Consider the following 22909-nt stretch of genomic DNA (forward strand, 5'->3'; position numbering starts at 1 on the left):
TGGACATATATACACTACCAAACGTAAGGTAGATAGCTAGTGGGAAGCAGCCACATAGCAGAGGGAGATCAGCTCGGTGCTTTGTGACTGCCTGGAGGGGTGGGATAGGGAGGGTGGGAGGGAGGGAGATGCAAGAGGGTAGAGATATGGGAACATATGTATATGTATAACTGATTCACTTTGTTATAAAGCAGAAACTAACACACCATTGTAAAGCAATTATACTCCAATAAAGATGTAAAAAAAAAAATCTGTTCCTCCTTCTCCGTGGGTTTAAAGATTGCATTATTTATCAAGTTCTCACACTTTTATTTTTATAACATTAATACATACATATATACCAAGAAATAGAACACGCCTTTAAGTTATGCAATACTATAATGAAATGAAAAACCATGAACCAACTCACAAAGATTCTAGTGAAGTAAATGGGGATAAGAGCTGATTCAGGAGGTGGTAAGTGAACAGGTGCACCACTAGAAAGGAGAGGAATGTGAAATCCTCTGGGGGAAATCACTGGGGCTCCAACATCAGGATACGAATTTACACAAGAAGATGCTTCTGTTGGGAAATCAGCACCTTTTGCTCCATGGAGCAGTGATGAGGGCACAGAGGTGATTTGAACTCAAATGCAATAGTTTGGAGAGTGAAGTAACATAGCACAATGCAGAGAAATGATCTACAATGCTCATGGGTCATATCTAACAAACCCCACTTTCTGCAGGGGAAACTGTGATGGTTAATGTTCCATGTCAACTTGTCTGGGCTATAGTGCCCAGATGCGTGGTCAAAAACAGGAATCTTCATTCCAATATATTACAGATGAAGAAACTGTGATCCATAGAGGAGAAGAAATTTGTTTCAAGTCACTGTAATAGATTGGATTACTACTTCCAACTATTTGCTCCCTACCTATAAGAGAATTATATATGCTTTCTCATTGTCAGGTGACTTGCTCAAGCATCCTTTGGGAGAAGTGGACATCCCTGATTCACTGGCTTTTGGCTTGGCTATGGGACATGCCAAAGTGGTGTAAATGTACAATGTATTTGCTGCATCCATTCAGACACTTAATTGAAGTTTCATGGTTTGATTTGACTGCTCCTTCAACACACATCCTAGAATGAGATGACAGAGGAAACTTGAACCCAGCCCACAGCCTGTAGCCAAGCCCAGCTCAGCCCAGAAAAACCTCAGCTGACCTGCAGCCCTCAGTTAGCCTGGGTAAGAAATAAAAGTTTACATTGTAAGTCATGAGATATCGATATGGTTTATTACCATAGCAAACGCTAACACAGTCACACAACAGATTTGTGGCTGGGTACTACTAATATGCATTGTCAATTTGATTTCATCTTCAAATTAATATTACTCATTTACTTATTGGATCTCTGCTCTGGACTGTTAGGCGTACACACCTTCTATTCCTCTGTTTTCATAAAAGGAAGAGATTTTCTGTCCATACTTCAGGAAGAATATTATCAAGGAGATGTGATTTATTTGATTGATAAATTTAGGAGAAGCAATTGAGCGAGCTTGCCCTAGTGCCACCTGGGTTTTCTCTTTGTGCTACCAGTCTTCTCCACGCTCTAATCTGCCACTGTCCATACAAAAGGAGTCTGTCCCTGTTGCAGAGGCCCATAGGTGTCTAGACTGCCTGTGGCTGGCATGGTAAATCTGCCTAGTACAGCGGTGAGTTGTCAGAGAACCCACTGAGGTCACACAACTGAAGCCACTTCCTCCAAAGTACTCTTTATTGGTGAGAAAGCTGAAGTTTGATTCCCTCTGTATGACTCTTGCTACTCTCAGTTTGTTCCAAAGTTGGGTGAATAAGAAAGGGGTATTACTTATTGGTCTCTAAAAACGGTAATATATGCCATGCACTGTACTGCATGCTGGGTTTACAGCGATTTTTCTTTAAAGACATGTTTTTTAAGTGCCAGGAACCCACAGTATAGTAGAGAAGAGAGATATATAAGCAAACAAAACACAATGAAATGATTAACATGATGACTGGAATAGTCATGGGTATAGAGGTAACATAGTGGAGAGTCTAATTGGACTTATATCAGGAAAGGGGTGGAGTAAGGGAATTAAGCAAACCTTTCTAGAGCATGTGATGTGTAAGCTGAATTTCCAAGAATGAGTAGTAGTTCAGCTAGCTTCTAGGTAGGGAAGAACATTCTAAACACACAAAATCATCAAGTCATGAGTAGTGAGGCATTTTTGCTGAGATATTTGTAGTTTGATTTTTATTTACTTATTTATTTATTTAATTTATTTTTGGCTGCGTTGGGTCTTCATTGCTGCGCACGGGCTTTCTCTAGTTGCGGTGAGCGGCAGATACTCTTAGTTGCGGTGCGCGGGCTTCTCATCGCGGTGGCTTCTCTTGTTGCAGAGCACGGGCTCTAGGAGCACAGGCTTCAGTAGTGGTGGCACGCGGGCTCTAGAGCGCAATCTCAGCAGTTGTGGTGCACAGGCTTAGTTGTTCTGCGGCATGTGGGATCTAACCGAACCAGGGCTCAAAACCTTGTCCCCTGCATTGGCAGGAGGGTTCTCAACCACTGTGCCACCAGGGAAGCCCTGTAGTTTGATTTTATTGGAACAAAATATGAAGAAGTGCCAACATGAAATGAGGCTGCAGAGACACAGAGGATAAACCATGAAAGGCTTTAAATGCAATCCTAGGAATTTTGAATGTACTTTCCAGGTGGTGAGTTGGGCCAGGTGGGGCTATGATGAGCTGGAGAAAGAGTTCCTCATCCAAGGGAGCAGTTGCTACTCTGTTTCAGTTGGTCATTGCCAGGAGGTTAAAATAACATGTTGCTAGATCTTCTGACTGTCCAAGGAAATCAGAGTTTGGGAATTTTACGTAAAATCTACTAATTTTTAAATGTTTAAGACTAATTTTAAAAATTGTTTGAAAACAAGCATTTTTGTAGAGCCCCACAGCTTTGTGACCTCTGCTCTAGGTCATGGTCAGGGGACAGACACTACTAATCATACAGAAAATGAATTAGGGAGAGGATAACCTGGACATTATGAAGCTCTGAAGCAGGAGTAGGAGTGGAGAGAAGTGGATTTAGTTAAGGAAATGTTTGAGAGAACTTGGCGACTGGCTGGACGTGCAGGGAGAGAGACTTTTTTTGTTGTTGTTGTTGTCTTTTGGCCTAAGGTGGAATGATAAGGCCACCAACTAAGAGAGTAATAGGGCAGTAACAGAAAGTTCAGGAAATAAAGAGAAGATATTATAAGTTTTAGATGTGATAAGTTTGAACATTTTGAGGTAGAAAAGTTACTCATTTTACTCATGAGGAATCTACAACTCAGAGATGTTAAGTAATTTTCAGAGTTTTACCTGTGATAAGAACTAAGGCTGATATAACCCCCAATGACTTTATCTTACACCTACATGTGCTGTCACACATAATAGTCACTAACGACGAATATTTTTTGAGCACTTGAAATGTAGCTAGTTCAAATTGAAATGCACTGTAAGTGTAAATTACATATGGGATTTTGAAAACTTAGTAAGAGAAAAAGAGATTGTAAAGTACCTTGTTAATTTTTTATATTGATTACCTGTTAAATGATAACATTTTGGGTATATTGAGTTAAATAAAACGTATTATTAAAATTAATTCCACCTGTTCTTTTTTTATTACTTTTTTCTAGTGTGGCTACTAGGAAATTTTAAATTATATATGTGGCTCATATTATATATCTATTGTACAGAGCTGCCCTAGACCATGACCCTCAACAAGAAGGTGCTTTCTAACTCTGCCCACAGCCAGTCTATAGAGAACACATGGGCCATTAGGCACATCTATCCCATTATCATGTGTTAAGCCCCATGAGAGGATGCCTTCACCTCAGAGAAGAAGAAAAGAAATCCAAGAATGGGGGGACTTCCCTGGTGGCACAGTGGATAAGACTCTGCCCTCCCAATGCAGGGGGCCTATGTTCGATCCCTGGTCAGGGAACTAGATCCCACTTGCATGCTGCAACTAAGGATCCAGCAAGCCTCAACTAAGGAGCCTTGGAGTTGCAACTGAGGAGCCCGCCTGCCGCAACTAAGGCCCAGCACAACAAAAAAAAAGGTAAATAAATAAATAAATATTTAAAAAAAAAAGAAGAAGAAACCCAAGGAGGGGAAAGCATGGGTTAGGGGAAGAGTAAAAGTGACATTATCTAGTTTCCCAAGCATCTCCAAGGAGCGTTTTGGATCTAAGTCCTGCATTAGGAGGACATCATGAGATGAGGACATTCTTACAACTTCAGAGCATCTTCATGAATTTAAATAAAATTGTGGGCCCATCTTACTGATTGCTTTAGGTCTAGGTGACCTTCCCCTCAGAATAGATTACTGGGTGGTCCTGATGAAGAAATACTGAGGACCTAAGTGAATCCCATGAGGCAAGATCTGAGCGGGACTCCTGCGAAGCATCTCGCAATGCTGGGGAGCTGGATATCCACCTTGGTCTCTCTTTTCCTACTGGAGAAACCACAGGCTCAGGGAGACCCTCTCAGTGTGGCACAGTGGCAGCCTAGGGGAGGGATGATGCAAAGTGAAACTGCTCCTTTACCCTTCTAATGTAGTCCCTCTCAGTCTCTGTGGTCCAGGGGTTCTTTTTCAGCCTCACCTTCAGGTTCTGGAATTTTCACAATGACGTTCTTATCTGTGGATAGTTGCTAGTTGTTTTTCTTATGAGGACTGAAGTCTGGAATGACCTATGTCGCCATCTTGATGGCAGTACCTCAATTCATCTGTGTTTTAATAAGGAGGGCATGAGCTATAAATGTCACCTGTGTAAACAAGTTGATTGGTCATCCAACCGATCAGAATCACTCAAGGGTAATATGTTGTAGTGGTACCTCTGTTATAGACCTTAGTCCTCATCTTTTCAGATCCATAAACTTGATTTTATAAATGCAGTGAGAATTGATTCATTACTGATAAATGGGCTTATCTAACTAAACTTACACAGGACAGGTGAATTACCACTTTATTAAGTTAAAACAGGAAAATTGGTTAGGGTTATTTTGGTTAGAAATACAAAAACCAATGAGATAGGGACTTCCCTCATGGTCCAGTGGTAAAGAACCAGCCTTCCAATGCAGAGGATGAGTGTTCAATCCCTGGTTGGGGAACTAAGATCCCACATGCTGTGGGGCAACTAAGCCCATGTGCTGCAACTACTGAGTCCACACGCCTCAATTAGAGAGCCCACATGCCACAAACTACAGTGCCCACATGCTCTGGAGCCTGTGTGCCACAACTAGAGAGAAGCCCACGCACCGAAATGAAAGATCCTGCATGCCACAGCTAAGACCTGATGCAGCCCCCCCAAAAAAAGAAAAAAAATGAGATAATTCAATAAAAAATTAATATATATTAATATGATGCTATAATATATATTACATATCATGATATATAATATACATATATTATAAACCTACAACAGTTTGTCACAGAACCCAAGACCAGGAATGCAGTTGGATTCCAGGAAAAGATGAGAATCAGAAATTGAAAATGTTGTTTGGGTTCTATGTCTCTCACCTATGTTCCTCTCTGTGCATCTCGTTCATTCATTTCATGTATCTCTGTGGAAGGGCTTCCTCTCATTCTCTGATCTATGTGGAAAATGGCCACCTACATCTCCTGGGTTAATTTGTTACAAGTCTAGCTACTTGGAGAAACTAACCTGATTTCAATCAGAGTTCCTGTCTCCTGGGAAGGGTTGATTGCTCTAGCTTGGACATAAGCCCACTCTTGGTATCAATCAACTGTAACCAGAATGGCATGCTCATATTGTTGAAAAATACTCCTTAGTATTTACCCAAAAGAGTTTAAAACTTATGTCCACACAAAAATCTGCACACAGATGTTTATAGCAGCTTTATTATGATTGTCAAAACTTGGAAGCACCACGATGTCGTTCACTAGATAAATGGATACAAAAAAAAAAGTGGTACATCCAGACAATGGAATGCTAGGGCTAAAAAGAAATGTGGGCTTCCCTGGTGGCACAGTGGTTAAGGATCCGCCTGCCAATGCAGGGAACACAGGTTCGAGCCCTGGTCCAGGAAAATCCCACATGCTGTGGAGCAAGTAAGTCCGTGTACCACAACTACTGAGCCTGTGAGCCACAACTACTGAGCCCGTGTGCTCCGACTACTGAAGCCTGTGTGCCTAGAGCCACCACAATGAGAAGCCGGCACAATGAGAAGCCCGCACACTGCAAATAGAGAAAGCCCACGTGCAGCAACAAAGACCCAACGCAGCCAAAAATAAAAATAAATAAATAAATAAATAATTGAAAAAAAAAATTTTTAAGTAGATTGTAAAATAATATAAAATTTTTTTAAATAAATAAATAAAAGAAATGAGCTATCAAGTCATGAAAAGACACGGAGGAAACTTAAATACATATTACTAAGTGAAAGAAACCAATCTGAGAAGGTTATATACTGTACAATTCCAATAATATGACTTTCTGGAAAAGGTAAAACTATGGAGACAATAAAAGGATCAGTGGTTGCTAGGGGTTAGAGGGGCATGAGGGATGAATAGGCAGAGCACATAGGATTTTAGGTAGTAAAAGTATTCTGTATGATACTCTAATGGTGAATACACATTTATAAATTTATCCAGACCCATAGAACAACACCAAGAGTGAACCCTAATGTAAACTATGGAATCTGAGAGAGAATGATATTTCAGTGTAGGTTCAAATATACTACTCTATTGGGAATGTTGAGAATGGGGCAAGTTATGCATATGTGAGAGCAGGAGGTGTATAGGAAATCTTTGTACCTTCCACTGTGTTTTGTTGTGAACCTAAAATTGTTCTTAAAAAAAATAATAAAGTCTTAAGATACACAACAAATAATGTTGGCAAGGAATTCTCCAGGAGCATCTTGCATAGTTTTTAGAAAAAAAACATATGTGGGGGTGGGGGAGTGGGTCAGAAGACCATCAAAAATAAATATCCAAAATAAAATATAATTTATAGTAAAAATAAAGTGAGTGAGCCAAGTCTCACATTTCCTGACTAGCATGGAATATTAGATATCTAGGAGCTTTAGAGGAAGCCAAATGATCATCAGAATTTTTTTTGGTGAGATTTGAAGGAATGCAATTGATTTTTTAAAATACTATTTATATCTGTTTTAGTCCAGCTAAACTAATTGCTGTAAAAACCTCCTCAACACCTCAGTGACTTAACACGAATAAGCTTTATTTCTTATTCACAACACAGTCAGCCGAGTATGAGTCATTCAGAGATCCAGGCTCCTTCCATCTTCTGGGTCTGCCCTCCCCTAGGTCTTTGGGGTCTTCTCTAACAAGCCAGCAGGTAAGGAGAGAAAGAGCATTGAGAAGGCACGCTATTGTTAACTGCCTTGATATGAAAGTGTCATAAATTATTTCCACTGTGAGAATGGGACATATGGTCCCACCTAGATCAAAGGGACACCTGGGAGCCCTAGTTACTTGAGAAGCCTGGGACCATCAGGCAGCAAGTCCAAATGGAGATTGATTGTGGCCAATTTGCAGCTGCAGCCTCAGGGTAAACTCCCAGTGGCGGGTCCCCTCCCCACTGGAGATTATGTAGGTGCTTAGTGTTAGGCTCTAGCTCCACAGACCTGGAGGCCCATTGCTGCCCAGGACTCTTGTAAGAAGGTGTAGTGAGCAAGTGCATGCTGAGCACTTCGTGAGTAGCTAGGGATCTGGAACTGGGCAAGGGTCAGGAGATGTTGCTTACAGGACAGGTACTTGGAGGATAAGGTGTATGCCAACTGGCAACTCCTAAAATACCCAATGGGTAAAATTCTCATTGAATGAAGAGCTCCAGTTTATTGCACTTCTTTGCTAGGGTTGGGGCAGGAGTCTGGATGGGGTATCTTCTATAAGACAAACTTGGGATAGACTAGTGGCATGTCCAGGAAGAAGAAACAAACATGAATATTTGTGAGCACTGTCAGTCATTGTCACTATACTAACTTCTTCAGGCTCTGATGTACTATTTCATCCATGTCCACTTTGGAAATCAAGATAAACAGCCATATTCTTGGGTCAGGGAACAACTTTCTCCTGGACAGTGCTAATAGGCTAGTGTCAACTTTGACTTTCAGCTTCTCAGTTTCCTCTATTTAAGTGACACATTCTTATTAGATGTCCAATGCTACCTATTAGGCTACTGTCATGTCTTGCTTTCTGCGTTGGATCACCCGGCCTCCTCTAAGAGGTATTATTTTTATCTAATTTGTTCTCAGGGGTCTTGTTAAGTAGGAATTTTACAAAAGAAATTTTAGTGTAGAAATTAAGGGGAAATCAAAGTTCCTTTTGTGAAATGCCAACCCTGTTCTACTCTACTTAGGATAAAAGAGCTTTTCAATGACTCAATCAAGGCAGTTCAGCAGGCCTCTAGATTCTAGATATAATACTGTGTAGTTTAGGGAACATGATACTAGTCTGTAGGGAAAATCAGGAGGACTTGAGATAACTGATCAGTTAAAGGCAAAATCTCTTTGAGTAGACAGGATAGATCTCAAAATGTCTGTTAAGGCATTTTCTTCTCTTCTATGAAGCTAGGTTTCTTTACATATTTTCCCATTATAGGAAATAGACAGGGAGAAAGTTCTCCATCCAGAGGAGAAGTCTATATTACACATAAGATTGCATCTGCTGGCAGATTGCATCTTCTACCTAATCCTGCCTAAAAGGTCATCCCTGTAAAGCTGAGACACCTGCTTCCTCTTGGGTAGAAAGAGTATATCACAGAGAGAGGCAACTGTTGAGACTGTGAGAACTACTTTATTAGAAAGCATAAAGGTAGGCATATTACAGGTACTCGACTTGGCCTCAGAATCTAAAGTTGTCAGTTTTTAGAATTAAGTCATGATTCTCTCCTTAGTATCATTCTATCTTGCCTCAGACTTGCAGATCCTAAAGTCCGAGTTGACAGAATTAAAATTATATCATCTGGTTGGCATGAGGCATGACTCTGGACCTCCCTAAACTCTGTCTGCATCTCTTCCTTTCCCTTCTCCTAGTGGCAGCTCCATAGCCAATACATTTTTCCTTGGAATAGTGAATTTATGAGATTCTTCTTGTTCAATGTACACCATGTTGGCAAGATGTACATGGATGGTCAACAAAGATATTTTATTATGGGCATTCAGGGAGTGTGATATTTTTTTCCAAGTGTCGTGAAAAGGTCTAGGATTACAGGATACTGCACTGCTCTTGAAAGAATGGTCTACTCTCATCAAAGAATAGGAGAATATTCAGATGTTAATTGTTGTGATCACCTGAAGGTTAAGAAAAAGCGTTCAAAAAGACTCTAAGCTTTCCCCCAACTTTCATGTAATTGTTAACCCATATTCCCCTTCAAATGTTCTTTTGTTGTCTCATTCCTTTCATGTTCTTTACAGACATAGATCTTTTCTTGAAAAGGGCCTGTAGTGGTCAAAGTAACAAGCCTGGGGATGCCAGGCTGGTTGAGAAGAAGCAGGAGAGGCCAGAACCAATGCCAAAGGGTCAGCAGCGAGGAGAGGGCGACTGGGAGCTCATCTTCCCCAGCAAGAGAGAATTCAACAACTCATATCTCCAGGCAATGATAGGGGTGCTTGGCTCTGAGAGCAAAGTGTAAGCAGAGTGTTCAGATTCCTGCTGAGGGGCTGAGGGAATGGTAGCTAAGCCTGCAGACTCAGTGCTCATGCCAGGCCATTCTGGCCCAGGAGAAATCAAAAGACACTCAGGGCCTGCAGGGATCAGGTCAAGCATCAAGAAGGCCAGGCTACAGTTCTGTAAAGAGAAGAAGAATGTACAGTAAGGATGGGGACACGCCAAGAGGGGATTATTTCATTCAGACCCAAAGAGGCCAAGAAAGAAGACTGGGTTCCAGAATAGGAAACAGAGACCCTCCCAGACCTAATCACACACATATCTCACTCTGATGTGGACCATGTCAGAATCTGGTACAGTGTCCCAGGCACTTAATTCAACCAGCTCCCCTATGAGTCACAAAGAGTATTCACATATATTAACACTTCTCACCCTCACACAATCACAAAACTCTTCAAGAGGAATGGGACAAATGTCTCCCTTTTTAACAGTGAAAATACTGAGGTCTTGAGTAGTTAAGTGACTATCTAAGATTAACTAGCCTCAGAATGGCAGCAGCAAGGCTCAAACCCTAGTCTTCTGTCACTAAAGCCCTCCTTTTCTGGGCACTAGCTGCTCTTCATATCTTTGGTCCATTATCAGCTCTTACCCAGTTCCATAGCTGAGCATTTAACCAGGCAGCCCTGCATGCCAGTTTCCCACCCTGATTAAAAAGCTGGGCTTCAGAACTGTGACTCTCTTGAGTCAGTCACCCAAAGGCTATGCTTGCATTTCCGGACTCACATCGGGACAGGATTTCTTCCTTCACTCCCCCATAGAGGTCTACAGTTCAGGATTAGTATCCTGGCTTCTCTAGAAAGACACTCATGGGAATTCCCAAAGAGCCCCCTACCCCAGCCCCATTCCCACAGGTTAACTTAATATCTGGGGAGTGACAATAGGTAGAATGAGATGGTACAATTTTCTATAGTTTAAACTTAGAGTTTGAGGACTGAGGTCATCTAAGACAAGTAATCCTGAGTTAAGAGTCAATACTGGTCATCTTAGTTCTGCCCTATCATTTGGAAACAATTTTTATGATTTTGGAAAGTTACTTATTGACTGACTCTTACTTTCTTCATGTTTAATATAAAGGTGTTAATTCAATAATTTTCAAAATGCTTTTTGTTCTCATATTCAATAACTGTATGGTATGGGATTTATTATTATTCTTATCAGTCTATTCACTACTAGAATGTCTCAATTAAATCCCTTGAAGAACACATAAAGTAGGTGACAATTATGGGCAGCTGTATGGCACTGGTAGAATAACTCTTATCCTCAGAGTTCACCCCCACCACCCTCTTCTTCACCTCCCTCAATGTCAGTCCCCTTGGGTTCCATCTACAGGACTTACCTAAGCAGGTCACGGCCACATCTTCCTTGTGGTTGCAGTTGTGATGCCCCCAGAACCTGTGCCGACACTGTTCCAGGGACTGCTCCTTCCCTGAGCAATGAACATCATCTAGCCAGATGCGGCCAGCTCCAAGGCCAAAGTTTCTCCGGGCTTTGGCAGATAGCAAGATTGACTCCCCACAGCCCAGTTGCTTGCACACCACCTTTTCCTCCTTTTCTCCCCAGCCATCATCACAGACAGAACCCCATTCGCCCTTGTGCAGCACCTCCAGTCTCCCAGAGCAGCGGGTGTCTCCTCCTACCAGCCTCAAGTCAAAGGGATCTGCAGGGTCAGGGGATGGAGAGAGACATGAAAAGAAGAAAAAATAACATCACCTACATCCTCATTCAAATCCCATCAGCACTTTTGAAACTCTTTACCTGTGTTTCTGTGATTATATGATTAGTTTCTGTGATTATAACCCTTGCTCTAGGTTCCAATTCATGTGGCCCAGGACCGTCTCCTTAACTAAGATCTTTTCACTTTCCCATTTATTATATAAAAGTCTAATATTTATGAATGACTTTCTAGTTGTTTTTTAAAATTGGAGACTTCAACAAGTACATGGAATGGTGTGTCTTTTCCTATTATATAGAATTCAATATAATAATAGTTCATATTAATTCATTGCTTAATATCATTTAAAGCATTTTCATATACAAAGGTAAGCATCATTATCTCCATTTTAAAAACAAGACAATTGATGAGCAGCACACTTAAATAACTTTGCCATGGTTATGTGATGCATGAGTAGTTCTCTGTAAACATTGGTTGAATAGAATTCCATTTAATCAAATTCATGAATGAACCTAGTCGCTGGACTTATAGGCATTACCTTCGCATTCGACACATATGTCCTCATCATGGGTGCAGTTATTCTTCCCCCAGAGCCCAGAAGGGCAATCTTGAAGGCTTTCTTCTTGTCCTGAGCATGACACCTTACTCAGCCAGATGGGCCCTTGGCCCTGTGTATCTTTGTTGCAGCATCTTTGGGTCAGTGTGGCCCTCCCACACCCCAGCTGCCAGCACACCACCTTCGCGGCTGAGAGATTCCAGCCTGCTTTGCACACGGTGCCCCATTGCTCTCGGTGCTTCACCTCCACTCGCCCTTTGCAGCGACCAGGGCCACCAACCAGCCGCACAGTCTCTGGAACTATGGGAAAAGAAAGATGAAGCATCTGCTCTTTGTAAGAACACATCCTTCCCAGAAAAGGGGGCTCCTAACACTGAATTTTTCTAAGAAATAAGAATGAGACCTCAGCATCAGGGCGCAAGCATTTAGTGATTGTTTCTCTGATAATAAACTGTGGGGTAACAAAGAGAAGACATGAACTAGTCCCTTAGCCAAATCACAGTCTAATGGAGGAGGAGATAGACACAGAGAGAGAAATTATTAATACATAGAAAGCAAATATATGAATGGTGCAAAGGAATACAACAACAACAATTATATATATATATATATATTCACATATATATGTATGTATGTGTATATAGATAGATAGATATACACACAGTTGTTGTGTGTTGGTTTCCTGTGAGTGTCTCCTGTCTACCTAGCTAGATGGTGGACTCCTTGAGAACTGAAAAAGCATGCATTATACTTTGGGAGCTCATTTCTTCCCCATAACTCCACCTGAGCTCTAGATGCAAATGTTTAGTGGTTGTTGGATTTGTGCATGTTTGTGTGTGTGAAGAAGAGAAACAGGTTCTCATATAGATTGAAACTAAGAGAAAATCATTAGCTCAACCAAGGATGAGTAGCAATTCTACCTGAGGATAATGTTTGTCTCCAGTGTCCACAATTGAGGAAGTGTAAGATGTGGAGGACAAGGAGCCAATTAGCCATTAGTTCATGGTGGAAAATAAGGACAAAGAGTGGTCATGTGGGGTGTGGGCAGCTGGCAGATAGTCCTTGAGCCCTGCCATACTCACTTTCACACATAACCCCTGCATCCTCATTGTGGGAACAATCAAAAACATCTTCCTCTTGCTCACAGTGAATCAGTTTACTTTCCATCCCACTGCAGTTGACCGCTTGGATGAGGACTTTTTGGTCTTTTTCTGCCAATGGTTTATATAAAGTACCACTGGGTGTCCCTGTGGCTGCTCCACAGCCCAGCTCCCGGCACACCACTTCCACATTTTTCATGCCCCAGCCGTCATCACACACGGTGCCCCACTGGCCGTTCCGTTCCACTTCCACCCGCCCTTCACAGCGATGGTGACCTCCCACCAGTCGCGTTCTGGATGAAGACTCTGCAAAGAAATGAGATATTGGCTGGAGATCTGGGAGGAGCCCAGAGAGTAGTCAGGCATGTATGCAGTCTTCTTAGAACTCTTCCACCACTTCCAGTGCATGGAAAATTGAGGGATGAGAAAGGAGGGGCCAAAAGGGAAGAGGAGGAAGAGGAACTTCAGGACTCCATCTCTGAGTTCTAGCCCTGCTACACTCTTAATTGTACCCTACCAAGAAACTCCACTTCAAGACACCTAGATATGACTGCTAGTTTTTGAAAACCAGCAGTCATATCTAGATGTTTGAAGATTAAGAGAAAGATGTTGGTTGAACATCCAGCAGAGTTTTTAGAATCTTTGGTGGTCAGGATAAGAAGGATCTATAGAGATCATCAAGTCTACCCCACCATTTCACTGATGAAGAAAATGATCCTCATGAAATTCAAGGTCATGTGGTCACACTGTCAAATAGTGGAAAACCCAGGTCAGAACAGGAGTGTAGAGATGATATCTGTTTTTGTCCTTTCTTCCTCATGACTCTGTCTCTCCCCATGGCAGCTAGATTGAGACAAGGTGTCTGGATATAATTTGGGCTGAACAACCTAAATCTCTCTCCCAGTATCAATGATCCACTACCACTCATCCTTGCTACTTCTATGACATTTTCCCATGTCCAAGAACCCAGCTCAGAAGAAATACAGAGAATATTGGGCAAAGGAAGAATCAGACCCTCAGAGTCTCAGGGCCCCAAAACTGAGTCTAGAGGATTCTAGGGGTGGGGAGTAGGAGATATGCTTCACAGAGCCTCCAGATAATTTCTGAGGAATCCAGGATGTGTTTCTGCTTCTTGACTACAACTGTGAGGTAGAAAAGACTAATAGAAATTATTTCCCTTCTACTAAGACTTAGACATGGAGTAGAGATGGTTGTGTATGGAGCCCAGGGAAAAGCCCATCAGGAAATAAACTTCTGGATACTACATTCCAGGTATTGTTTTATGAACTCAGAGAATAGTGATGACAAGATAGTTAGCATTGTTGCCCTCAAAGAGATTATATTTAATAGGCTTGAGGCAATCCCGCCAAGTCCCCTCAGCCCCAGAGTGATAGAGTGAGAAAGAAAACCTAAATTTGCCATGCATCCATGGAGAGGTCTGTTGAACCTGGAGGGGCCACATTCAGACTGGTGGTCTGTGATCTATTAGAATATGAACAGTATAACATGTGACAACATGGGTCACATGGAATGACCCAGATCCCAGCAAAAATGGAATACAATTTCTCAGGACAAGATTTTCCACTGCCTACCTTGTCTCAACTCTGCATAAACTCCCTAGAACTTAGCATCAACCCCAGAAAAAGCTGTTGGGTGAAAAAAGTCTGACCTGATTTTAAATCACACTGGGAAGTTTATGTTTGGTTTGTTCATTTGTTTTTGTTCTTCTCCTTTTCTTCCATAATTTCTTGAGGGAAGCAATATGAAGAATGGAGGTTAGAGATAGAAATTAAAATAAAACTATAAAAAATAAGAAAAGTCTCCATTTTTGCACACCAAAGTTTAAGGCATGTATATCTGAATACAAATATAATTCAAGAAGAGTCATCTAGAAATAACTTTTGGGTCATTGTAACTAAGATTAGAGCTTGGATAGGCATTATTGTGTACTCCAGCAAATATTAGTTATCAGAATCATGCATATGTTATTTCATTTTATTTTGAATGATAAAACTCTGGTTTTAAATAAATGTTCATTTTCATGAAGTGGAGGACTAGAACACCTCCTAAGAAAGAAGAAATATGTTTTTAAAAAGAGACAGAGAGACAGTAAGAGAGAGAGAGAGAGGAACACAGAATAAGTATAAAAGAAATCCAGCTTGAGGGGAGAGAAGGTCTGAGGAAAGATTTGAAAGCTAGAGAGAAGAACAGAGGGGCTCATCAGGGCAGTGTGTCCTAGGCAGTGTGTTAGCTTACTTTATTAGCTGAGGTCTTGAAAGAGGGACCCCGGGGTGGAGGAGAAACATCTTAGGATGTGAGAAGGCTATAAAGAGAGCAGGTGTCTCCCGGCACTTGCAGTAAGGGATAGCCCTGGAGGTCAGAGAAGAAAGACCAAGTAATCTGAGTATTGGACTGAGACCCAGAAGCAGCACTCCTTTAAGGAATCAAACTGCATCTATCAGGGTGTAAAATCCTCTACATTCATAGAGGAGTTTGTAGCTGCCCCTCTCTGGTAAAGCCTCTACTATCAAGAGAAAGACTAGGCTGAAGGGATAATGTCAAAGAAACTCATAATCCACAGCCAATCCCCTTGATTTTGGGTCATCAGAGCCTTCCTCTCCCACAGACTAATTCTCTCTTTGCAGCCCCTTTCTCTCCTCAGTTGAGCTGTTTGTGCTCTGCCCAAAGACTCCTCACAGAAATGGCCAGTGGTGGCTGAAATCCAACCTGCACTCTGCTGGTGAAGCCATATGCTGCACAGAAGCTGATGCATTTCTAGTTCAATGGTACCATTAAAGCTAGCAGAGAGAACTGGAAATGGTAGAATTCAGCAGGGCAAAAGGAGGTTTGTTTCCCAGGGGGTGAGGTGTCTTCTGAGCCTGAAACAAAGCCCTCTGCTACTTAGATGTGGCCGAGAGCCTTGGGTCACAGAAGCCAATTGAAGAGGAATCCCCTTGCAAGATAAACCACCCAACTTTTTTCTTATGTGGAAATCTACCCACATAAGACTGAGTGGGTGGGTTGGGAAACCAGAAAGGAAATCTACTTGGGCTGTTTTGAACCAGAGGCTCTCTCCATGGCCCAGAGAAGTTTCAGAATTTCCACTCTCCAGAGCTTAAAGTCCTCCCTGTTAGGAACCCAAAAATCTTACCTGAGAGGCCAAGTCCAGTACAAAAGGCTGAGGAAAAAAGAGAGAAGTGAATGAGATCATGTAGTCAATTTCCAAGGCTTTGTTCAAAAATGCAACTCTCTAGAAAGCCTTTGCCAAACTTTGTGGGACAGTTAGAGTGGTAAATACACAGCCTCCAAAGTTAGTCCTTCTTAGGACCTTTTCTTCCTGGAATGACCAGTCTCAAAGGACACATGGGCACTGACTAGGAACCACAAAACCAGTTCTACCATAGCTAACTGACCCATCATGTTCCCTTTACATCTGATGTTGGCTTTACCCCAGGCATGGATGGATTTGGTTTTCTATTCTAGTCAATTAGACTGATTGGTGATTACCACCTAAAGTAAAAGTGTGGTGATGCAACATCTGCACTCAAAAGGAAAGCATGCTAGAGGCCTCTGGGCAGACACACTGGTTGGGGAAGATAAAAATGTCATAGGAAGCAGCACAGAGCATAGGGAAAAATGGCAGGATATGTATGTGTTCACTGACACTGCATTTAGACCAGGGTCAGCAAACTTCTTCTGTAAAGGGACAGATTGTAAATATTTTAGGCTTTGTGGGCCATATAGTCTGTTTTAACTACTCGACTCTGTCATTGTAGCATTAGTGCAGCCATATATATATAAATGACTGAGCATGGCCGTGTTCCAATAAACCTTTATTTATGGACAACGAAATTGACATATTTTCACGTGTCACAAAATATTATTCTTCTTTTGATTTTTTTCCACCATTTAAAAATGTAAAATCCATTCTTAGTTTGCAGGCTGTAGTTTGCTGAATCCTGATTAATAGGTCAGAAAGCAGTTCTACATTGAGTTCCAAACTTCCAGGTTTAAGCACCAGCACATCTTTGAACCACCAGAGTTTCTTCCTACAGGATATCTACATGATCAGACTCTTCTATTCATTAGGCTCCCTCCTAATGCTGTAGAGAGAGTCCTGAAACCTGTTGAGTGTCAGTGGCCTTTGAACTGCAGAACTCATCATTCCCAACCCCTGCCTGTCATCCCATCTTATAGGATCTTTCTGAAGGAGTTAATATCTTTGGACTTCCAGCCTAGAGCTTTTTAGGTAAATCTATGTATTTCATTGGCTTGTCCTGGAACATTTTCTTCCAAATACTTGCTTTCCAAATAATTTCTTAATAACCCCATGTCCTTAGTTTTCAGGATATGGCCACTCCCAGACTCAACGAGACCTTGTGTGCAATTGTCTAAAACTCAAAATTATATTATACATAACACCCTACATGTCTAATAAAGAACACAAAACATGTGTACATGCAAAGGAAACTGAATGTGATGAACCTGATATGTAGGTGTGAAAGTGACATAGCCCAAAAGTAACTTGAATACTCTGTAGCAGGGTGGATGACTATGGGTGTCACAGATAAGGAAAGCTTCATGAAGGAGGTGTGACTGAAGGTAAGTCTGAGAAATTCAACAGCACCTTCATAATGGGTGGGACTATCTGTTAGGTGATATAAGGGGTATATAGATGTTTAAGCATGTGGCCAGCACCCTGCATAGAGCACACAAGTGTCCAACTGAGAAACCAGTGTGGGCTTCAGTGATGTACTGGATCAACAAGATAATTAAAATGGATGTGATTGATTAGGGAAGGGACCTAGCAGGCGCTGTTATCTTGTGAAAACGTGCCTAACAAACATCTGAGGATGTTTATCTTTATTTCATAGATGAGAATGAGATTTCAGAAAGATACAGTAACTTTAAAATTCAGACAGCTAAGAAATCAAAGAGCAAGGATTGAAACTCCTATCTCTTTGATTCCAAAATCCTCATTTACTCTAAATTAATCTAAGCAATAAGAAACTGGGAAAAACTAGGGAAACATTATATGAAACACATTTGATAAATGAAACACAATATGATAAATGAAAGTTGTTTGTCCTGCAGTTCTACTTCCTTTTCTTGCTTTATCTGCTGCTAACCTTGGTCCATTTATTTGTCTTTTTTTTTTTTTTTTTTTTTTTAGGAAGCCCTATTTGTCTTTTTATAAATAGTGCATTTAGGAAAATTTATGTACAAATTTGTTAGTGCAAATATAGGGAAATAGGAAATTTTTTGGTAATCAAGGTGGATTATAAATTGGGTATAAATTAAGTGGCTTTGGGGATTTAGAATAATTGCCAGCTATAGAGAAAGGAGGAGAGCAAGGAAGAGCCTTTCCTTGAATGATACCTAGATCTGCACCAGATGGGCAAGGAGAGGATTCCCACAATCAAAGTTCCAGAGTATTCTGAAGCCTAGACCAAAAGGAGCAGAAATACTCACCAAGGATCAAGAAGAATAGCAAAGCCATGACCCAGGTAGCTGGAGATGGTGAGCTGAATTGTAAGGCTGGCAGGAAGCCCCAGAACAGCAATATTCAGCTTTGGTTGCAAGTGTGCTGGGAGGAGGGAAGGAGGAAGGTCCTGCCTGTGGCAGAGGCTTTATCAGATGACCAGAAACCAATGGGCTCAGGGGGCAGAACTGATAGAACTGGACTTGCTGAATTCAGCATGTCCCCAGAGGAAGGGAGGTGGCCAGAACTGACAGAAAGATGCTGAAAACCAAAGAAAACAAACAAAATATTCCCAAGCTGTTATGATTTGGTTCAGCTGTAATCCCAGCTCCATCAGTCTCTGCTTCAGTCCCTTCACTATGTAAACAGGGGAAACAACTCCCATAAGGAAAGGCAAGTACCAAGAATGGGGTCACTTCACATTAGAATATCAAGCAATGCTTGTCCCCTATGTATGGTGTGTGGGGGGCAATAGGCCAATTTCAATTCTCTCCTTCCAGGTGGAAGTGACTAGAAAATATAGAAGCCAGATATCACAGAACAACTCCAGAGTTGCCCTTGCGGGCACCATAATCCAGAGTCAAGATGGTAATCCAGAGTCAAGGTGTCAGTCTCTGCAAATAGGGCTGGATTTATTTCCTTCAAACCAGGTTTTCCAGTGCTAAGCAGAGGGCCTAGGACTTGGATCTGCTTTTCTTCTATGCTTGTCCTCATTTATGCCCATCTTTGGAAGTTGAAGGGAAACAGGTCCTTATGGTAATGAAATCAAGTCGTTCTTAAGTCTAAGATATGGTGGGCAGGGATTGAGTAGCAAGACCCTCAGTATTCCCAGGTCCCCCTGCCTTGCTATTAAGTATAGCTTTTTTGTTTTTGTTTTTGTTTTTGTTTTTGCGGTATGCGGGCCTCTCACTGTTGTGACCTCTCCCGTTGCGGAGCACAGGCTCCGGACGCGCAGGCTCAGCGGCCGTGGCTCACGGGTCTAGCCGCTCCACAGCATGTGGGATCTTCCCAGACCGGGGCACGAACCCGTGTCCCCCGCATCAGCAGGCGGACTCTCAGCCACTGCGTCCCCAGGGAAGCCCTTAAGTATAGCTTTGCTTCAAGAGCTACTCAACTCTAGACTATTCAAGAACTCAACTACATATACTAACATCACTCCCTACTATTTCAAACAGGGTAATTTTGTCTCTCTAATGAAACATCTTAGCTTCTTTGTAATATTCGGATCACTCTATACAAAGATTACTTCATTATAGGTATTTATTTTTAATCCTGTTTTTCTTCCTATAATTTCCATATTATTATATTCAGTAGAAAGTTTTTAGCTGCCATATGTGTTAGGTGAATGCGATGGGTCAAGGGAGTACACTGATGAATAAGGGAGAGTTTGGTGCTGCAAAATGACATGGTCTAGTAATTGTAATAGCACGTAAAAACAGCTGTAAGAGAGGAAAGTATAAGAAACTTTGGGAACACAGTGGAGGAAATGGTCACCTTTACTTGGTGCAAATAATAGACTTTAGAGAGATGATGACACTTGAACAGGAATTAAAGGATGAGTAGCATGGAGAATCAGAATGGGAAAAGACTTTGCTGTGCATAAACAGACAAATGAAACAGTATTACCTATTTAAGCAATGACAGGTAGTTTGAAATGGCTGGTCACAGCCTGCTTGGTGGTCAGGTATCAGGAGATATTGGTGTTGAAATGTGAAGACTATGTAATATGAAGGTATCAATAGGATCCAGATGATGGAGAGTCCATTATAAATGTCTTGTAAATGCTAATTACTCACATTCCACCCTCGGCAGATTCTGAAATGTTGCAGTAAGAGACACAGAATTCAGAAAAGGCTCAAAACATCAGCTTTACTTTGAGGAATCTAGATTAGTTTGCAACTGGGATCCAAGATCCTATGTTTTTACCTTCAGCCTTCAGAAGTCAGACCTGCCCTACTGAGTTTACCCGTGGAGGAGAAAAGACTTCATGTGGCCTGTGGGCAGACAAATCCACCGGAGAGCTCAGGCTTCAAGATTGAGATATATTTCTCCACATATAATGTAGAAGATTAAGTGAAAGAAAAGGAGAGAAAAAAATAAAGACAAAAGCTTTCTCCCAACTATAGTATTTTATTAACAGAGTCAAGAACATGAAGAAAGGAAAAGGAAGCTTTTTCAATCAGAAAGAGCATTATGCTAAGGGAACAAAAAACTATTGAAGGATGGTATGCATTTTAGAGCATGCATTCTGACTGCAGCTTGAAGGAGAAATTGGAATGGGGGAAGTCTGGAGTCAGGGAGATTCATGAAGAGACCACTGCACCAGTCCAGAGAGCAAAAGAGAGTCTAAACTGCCAGGGTGCCAAAGGGTGTCCAGGGGAGGGGATGGATATGAGAGAGAGTTAATTGTAGAATCTGTAAGAAGACTTTGCTCTTTGGATGTGACCATAAGGAGTAAGTAGTCATTTAAGATGATTCCCAGATTTCTGGAAGGAAAAAATGTGACAGAAGGAGAAAATAAAAATAAATGTCAGCTACGGTAGGTAGAAAGTAGGGCACTACACCTCATAGTGTTTTGGGGGTGAAATGGAAGATAAGTTGCTTAATAGGAGCCAGGGAGTCTGGATTGGAGAGGAAGCTTCTGAAAAATGGTAAGGGTCTGAAATAATCACTGAGGGGGAAGGAGACCCTGGATAAAGACAAGCACTGGATTGAAAACTTGCATTTGCTAAGCAGCACCAACGTGCCCTGTCAAGCTACAATCAAGAGGTCAGTGTGAGATTATCAGCCTGACCAATTCAAAGTTGGAGCCTTGTAAGAAAAGTATGTTGGGAGCCTGACAGAGTCAGGGAGTTTGAGATGAGAAAGCAACTCAAGTGGCTGGCAAGACTTAGAGATCAGGAAATGGGTTGATAAAAAGTGAAAACAGAAATAAGTGGTAGGAAAGAGGATCTTACTGAGGAAGGGCTGGGGAAAAGGAAAGTGCTAGAAAGTTCAAGTGATGGAAATTTGTTCAGAGATTTCGAGAGGAGTGGTTAGGGTTTTAGAGGAGAAGCAGTTCTGGGCAATGACAAGTCCCAAGTCAGGGAACTGAAAGAGAATGAAGGTAGAAGTTTCAGAAGCTGAGAAGTTTAGGGAATTGAGAAGGGGTTATCAGTAGAAGGCTTATCCAGGTGAAGAAGATGGGGTGGGATGCAGGGAGTGGTAAGCCCAAAGCAGTGTGGAAGTAGATAATTGTCTGGAGAACATCAGTATATAACACACATAAGAGCATAGAAGACCCTCTCTGGGATACTGTAATGAAGGATGAGCTACATGCTGTGCTGGTTTAGCATCAAGGTGAAATCCCTCTGACAAATAACTGAATATGTCAATTATTAGTGGTCTCTGTGAGAATAGGAAACCATCTGAGTTGTTCCCCTTGCATTCCCAGTGTTTGACATGGAATAAATGATTGTTGACTCTGTGAATGAATAAATGATTGTATTATCAGGCAAAGAATATCATTGAGCAGTTAGAACCATAAGAAACATCGTCTCGGGACTTCCCTGGTGGCTCAGTGGTTAAGAATCCTCCTGCCAATGCAGGGGACATGGGATCCATCCCTCGCCTGGGAAGATTCCACATGCCATGGAGCAACTAAGCCCATGTGCCACAACTACTGAGCCTGCACTCTAGAGCCCATGAGCCACAACTACTGAGTCCACGCACCACACCTATTGAAGCACACATGCCTAGAGCCCGTGCTCCACAACAAGAGAAGCCACCACAAGGAGAAGCCAGTGCACCATAACAAAGAGTAGTCCCTGCTTGCCACAACTAGAGAAAGTCCACACACAACAACGAAGACCCAATGCAGCCAAAAATATAATTAATTAATTAATTAATTTAAAGAGAAAGAAACATCATCTCTTGTCCATCATGTCCACATTGTCTTGTGTGGGCTGGGGGATAGAGACTTTAGAGTCCCTAAGAGAAAAAAATGGCATGAAATAAGTACTCTGTCTATCTGGGGTCTGCATAATCAAAGGATGATCTGAAGAGCTAATAGGATACTAAGTCAATCAGGTGTCTACCACCATAATAATGGGATAGATATTTTCCAGGAAGACCCATTTCAGTCACTCTTGGTGGGACAAGGTTTTTAATGGGCACCTATCTCACGCAGGATTGGCTTTAGAACTGGGTGGGGCTGAACTCACAGGTGAGAGTCACTGGCGTGTGCTTCCTGGGTGGGAGAAGGTAAAGACTGACATCCTGAGATGGTTGTCAGAATGACTGGGGCTCGCGGGCTGCCTTTCTATAATAATTGATCTGAAATCAGGCTTCTGGTCGGTATGGCTGTCCTTTCCTGTGTACATCTGTAAACCCCTGTAAATAGCACCACTGATTGCCTTCTGCTGCTCTC

The 22909-nt window shown here is 41.8% G+C and overlaps 1 protein-coding gene across 1 annotated transcript; it reads right to left on the bottom strand.

Moving 5' to 3' along the window:
* Positions 1 to 8853: 8853 nt before the first annotated feature.
* Positions 8854 to 18550, bottom strand: CD5L (CD5 molecule like). Its single transcript, XM_024750661.1, has 6 exons — positions 18492 to 18550; positions 16171 to 16197; positions 13002 to 13325; positions 11902 to 12219; positions 11028 to 11348; positions 8854 to 9811 (listed from the first exon to the last, which is right to left on the bottom strand). Exons 1-6 carry the CDS (start codon positions 18517 to 18519, stop codon positions 9804 to 9806), a joined length of 1026 nt encoding a protein of 341 aa, XP_024606429.1. The 5' UTR covers positions 18520 to 18550; the 3' UTR covers positions 8854 to 9803.
* Between the last annotated feature and the right edge of the window lie 4359 nt (positions 18551 to 22909).

The sequence above is a fragment of the Neophocaena asiaeorientalis genome, unplaced genomic scaffold (genome assembly GCF_003031525.2).
Source record: "Neophocaena asiaeorientalis asiaeorientalis breed wild unplaced genomic scaffold, Neophocaena_asiaeorientalis_V1.1 scaffold315, whole genome shotgun sequence".
In the NCBI taxonomy this organism is placed as follows: Eukaryota; Metazoa; Chordata; class Mammalia; order Artiodactyla; family Phocoenidae; genus Neophocaena; species Neophocaena asiaeorientalis.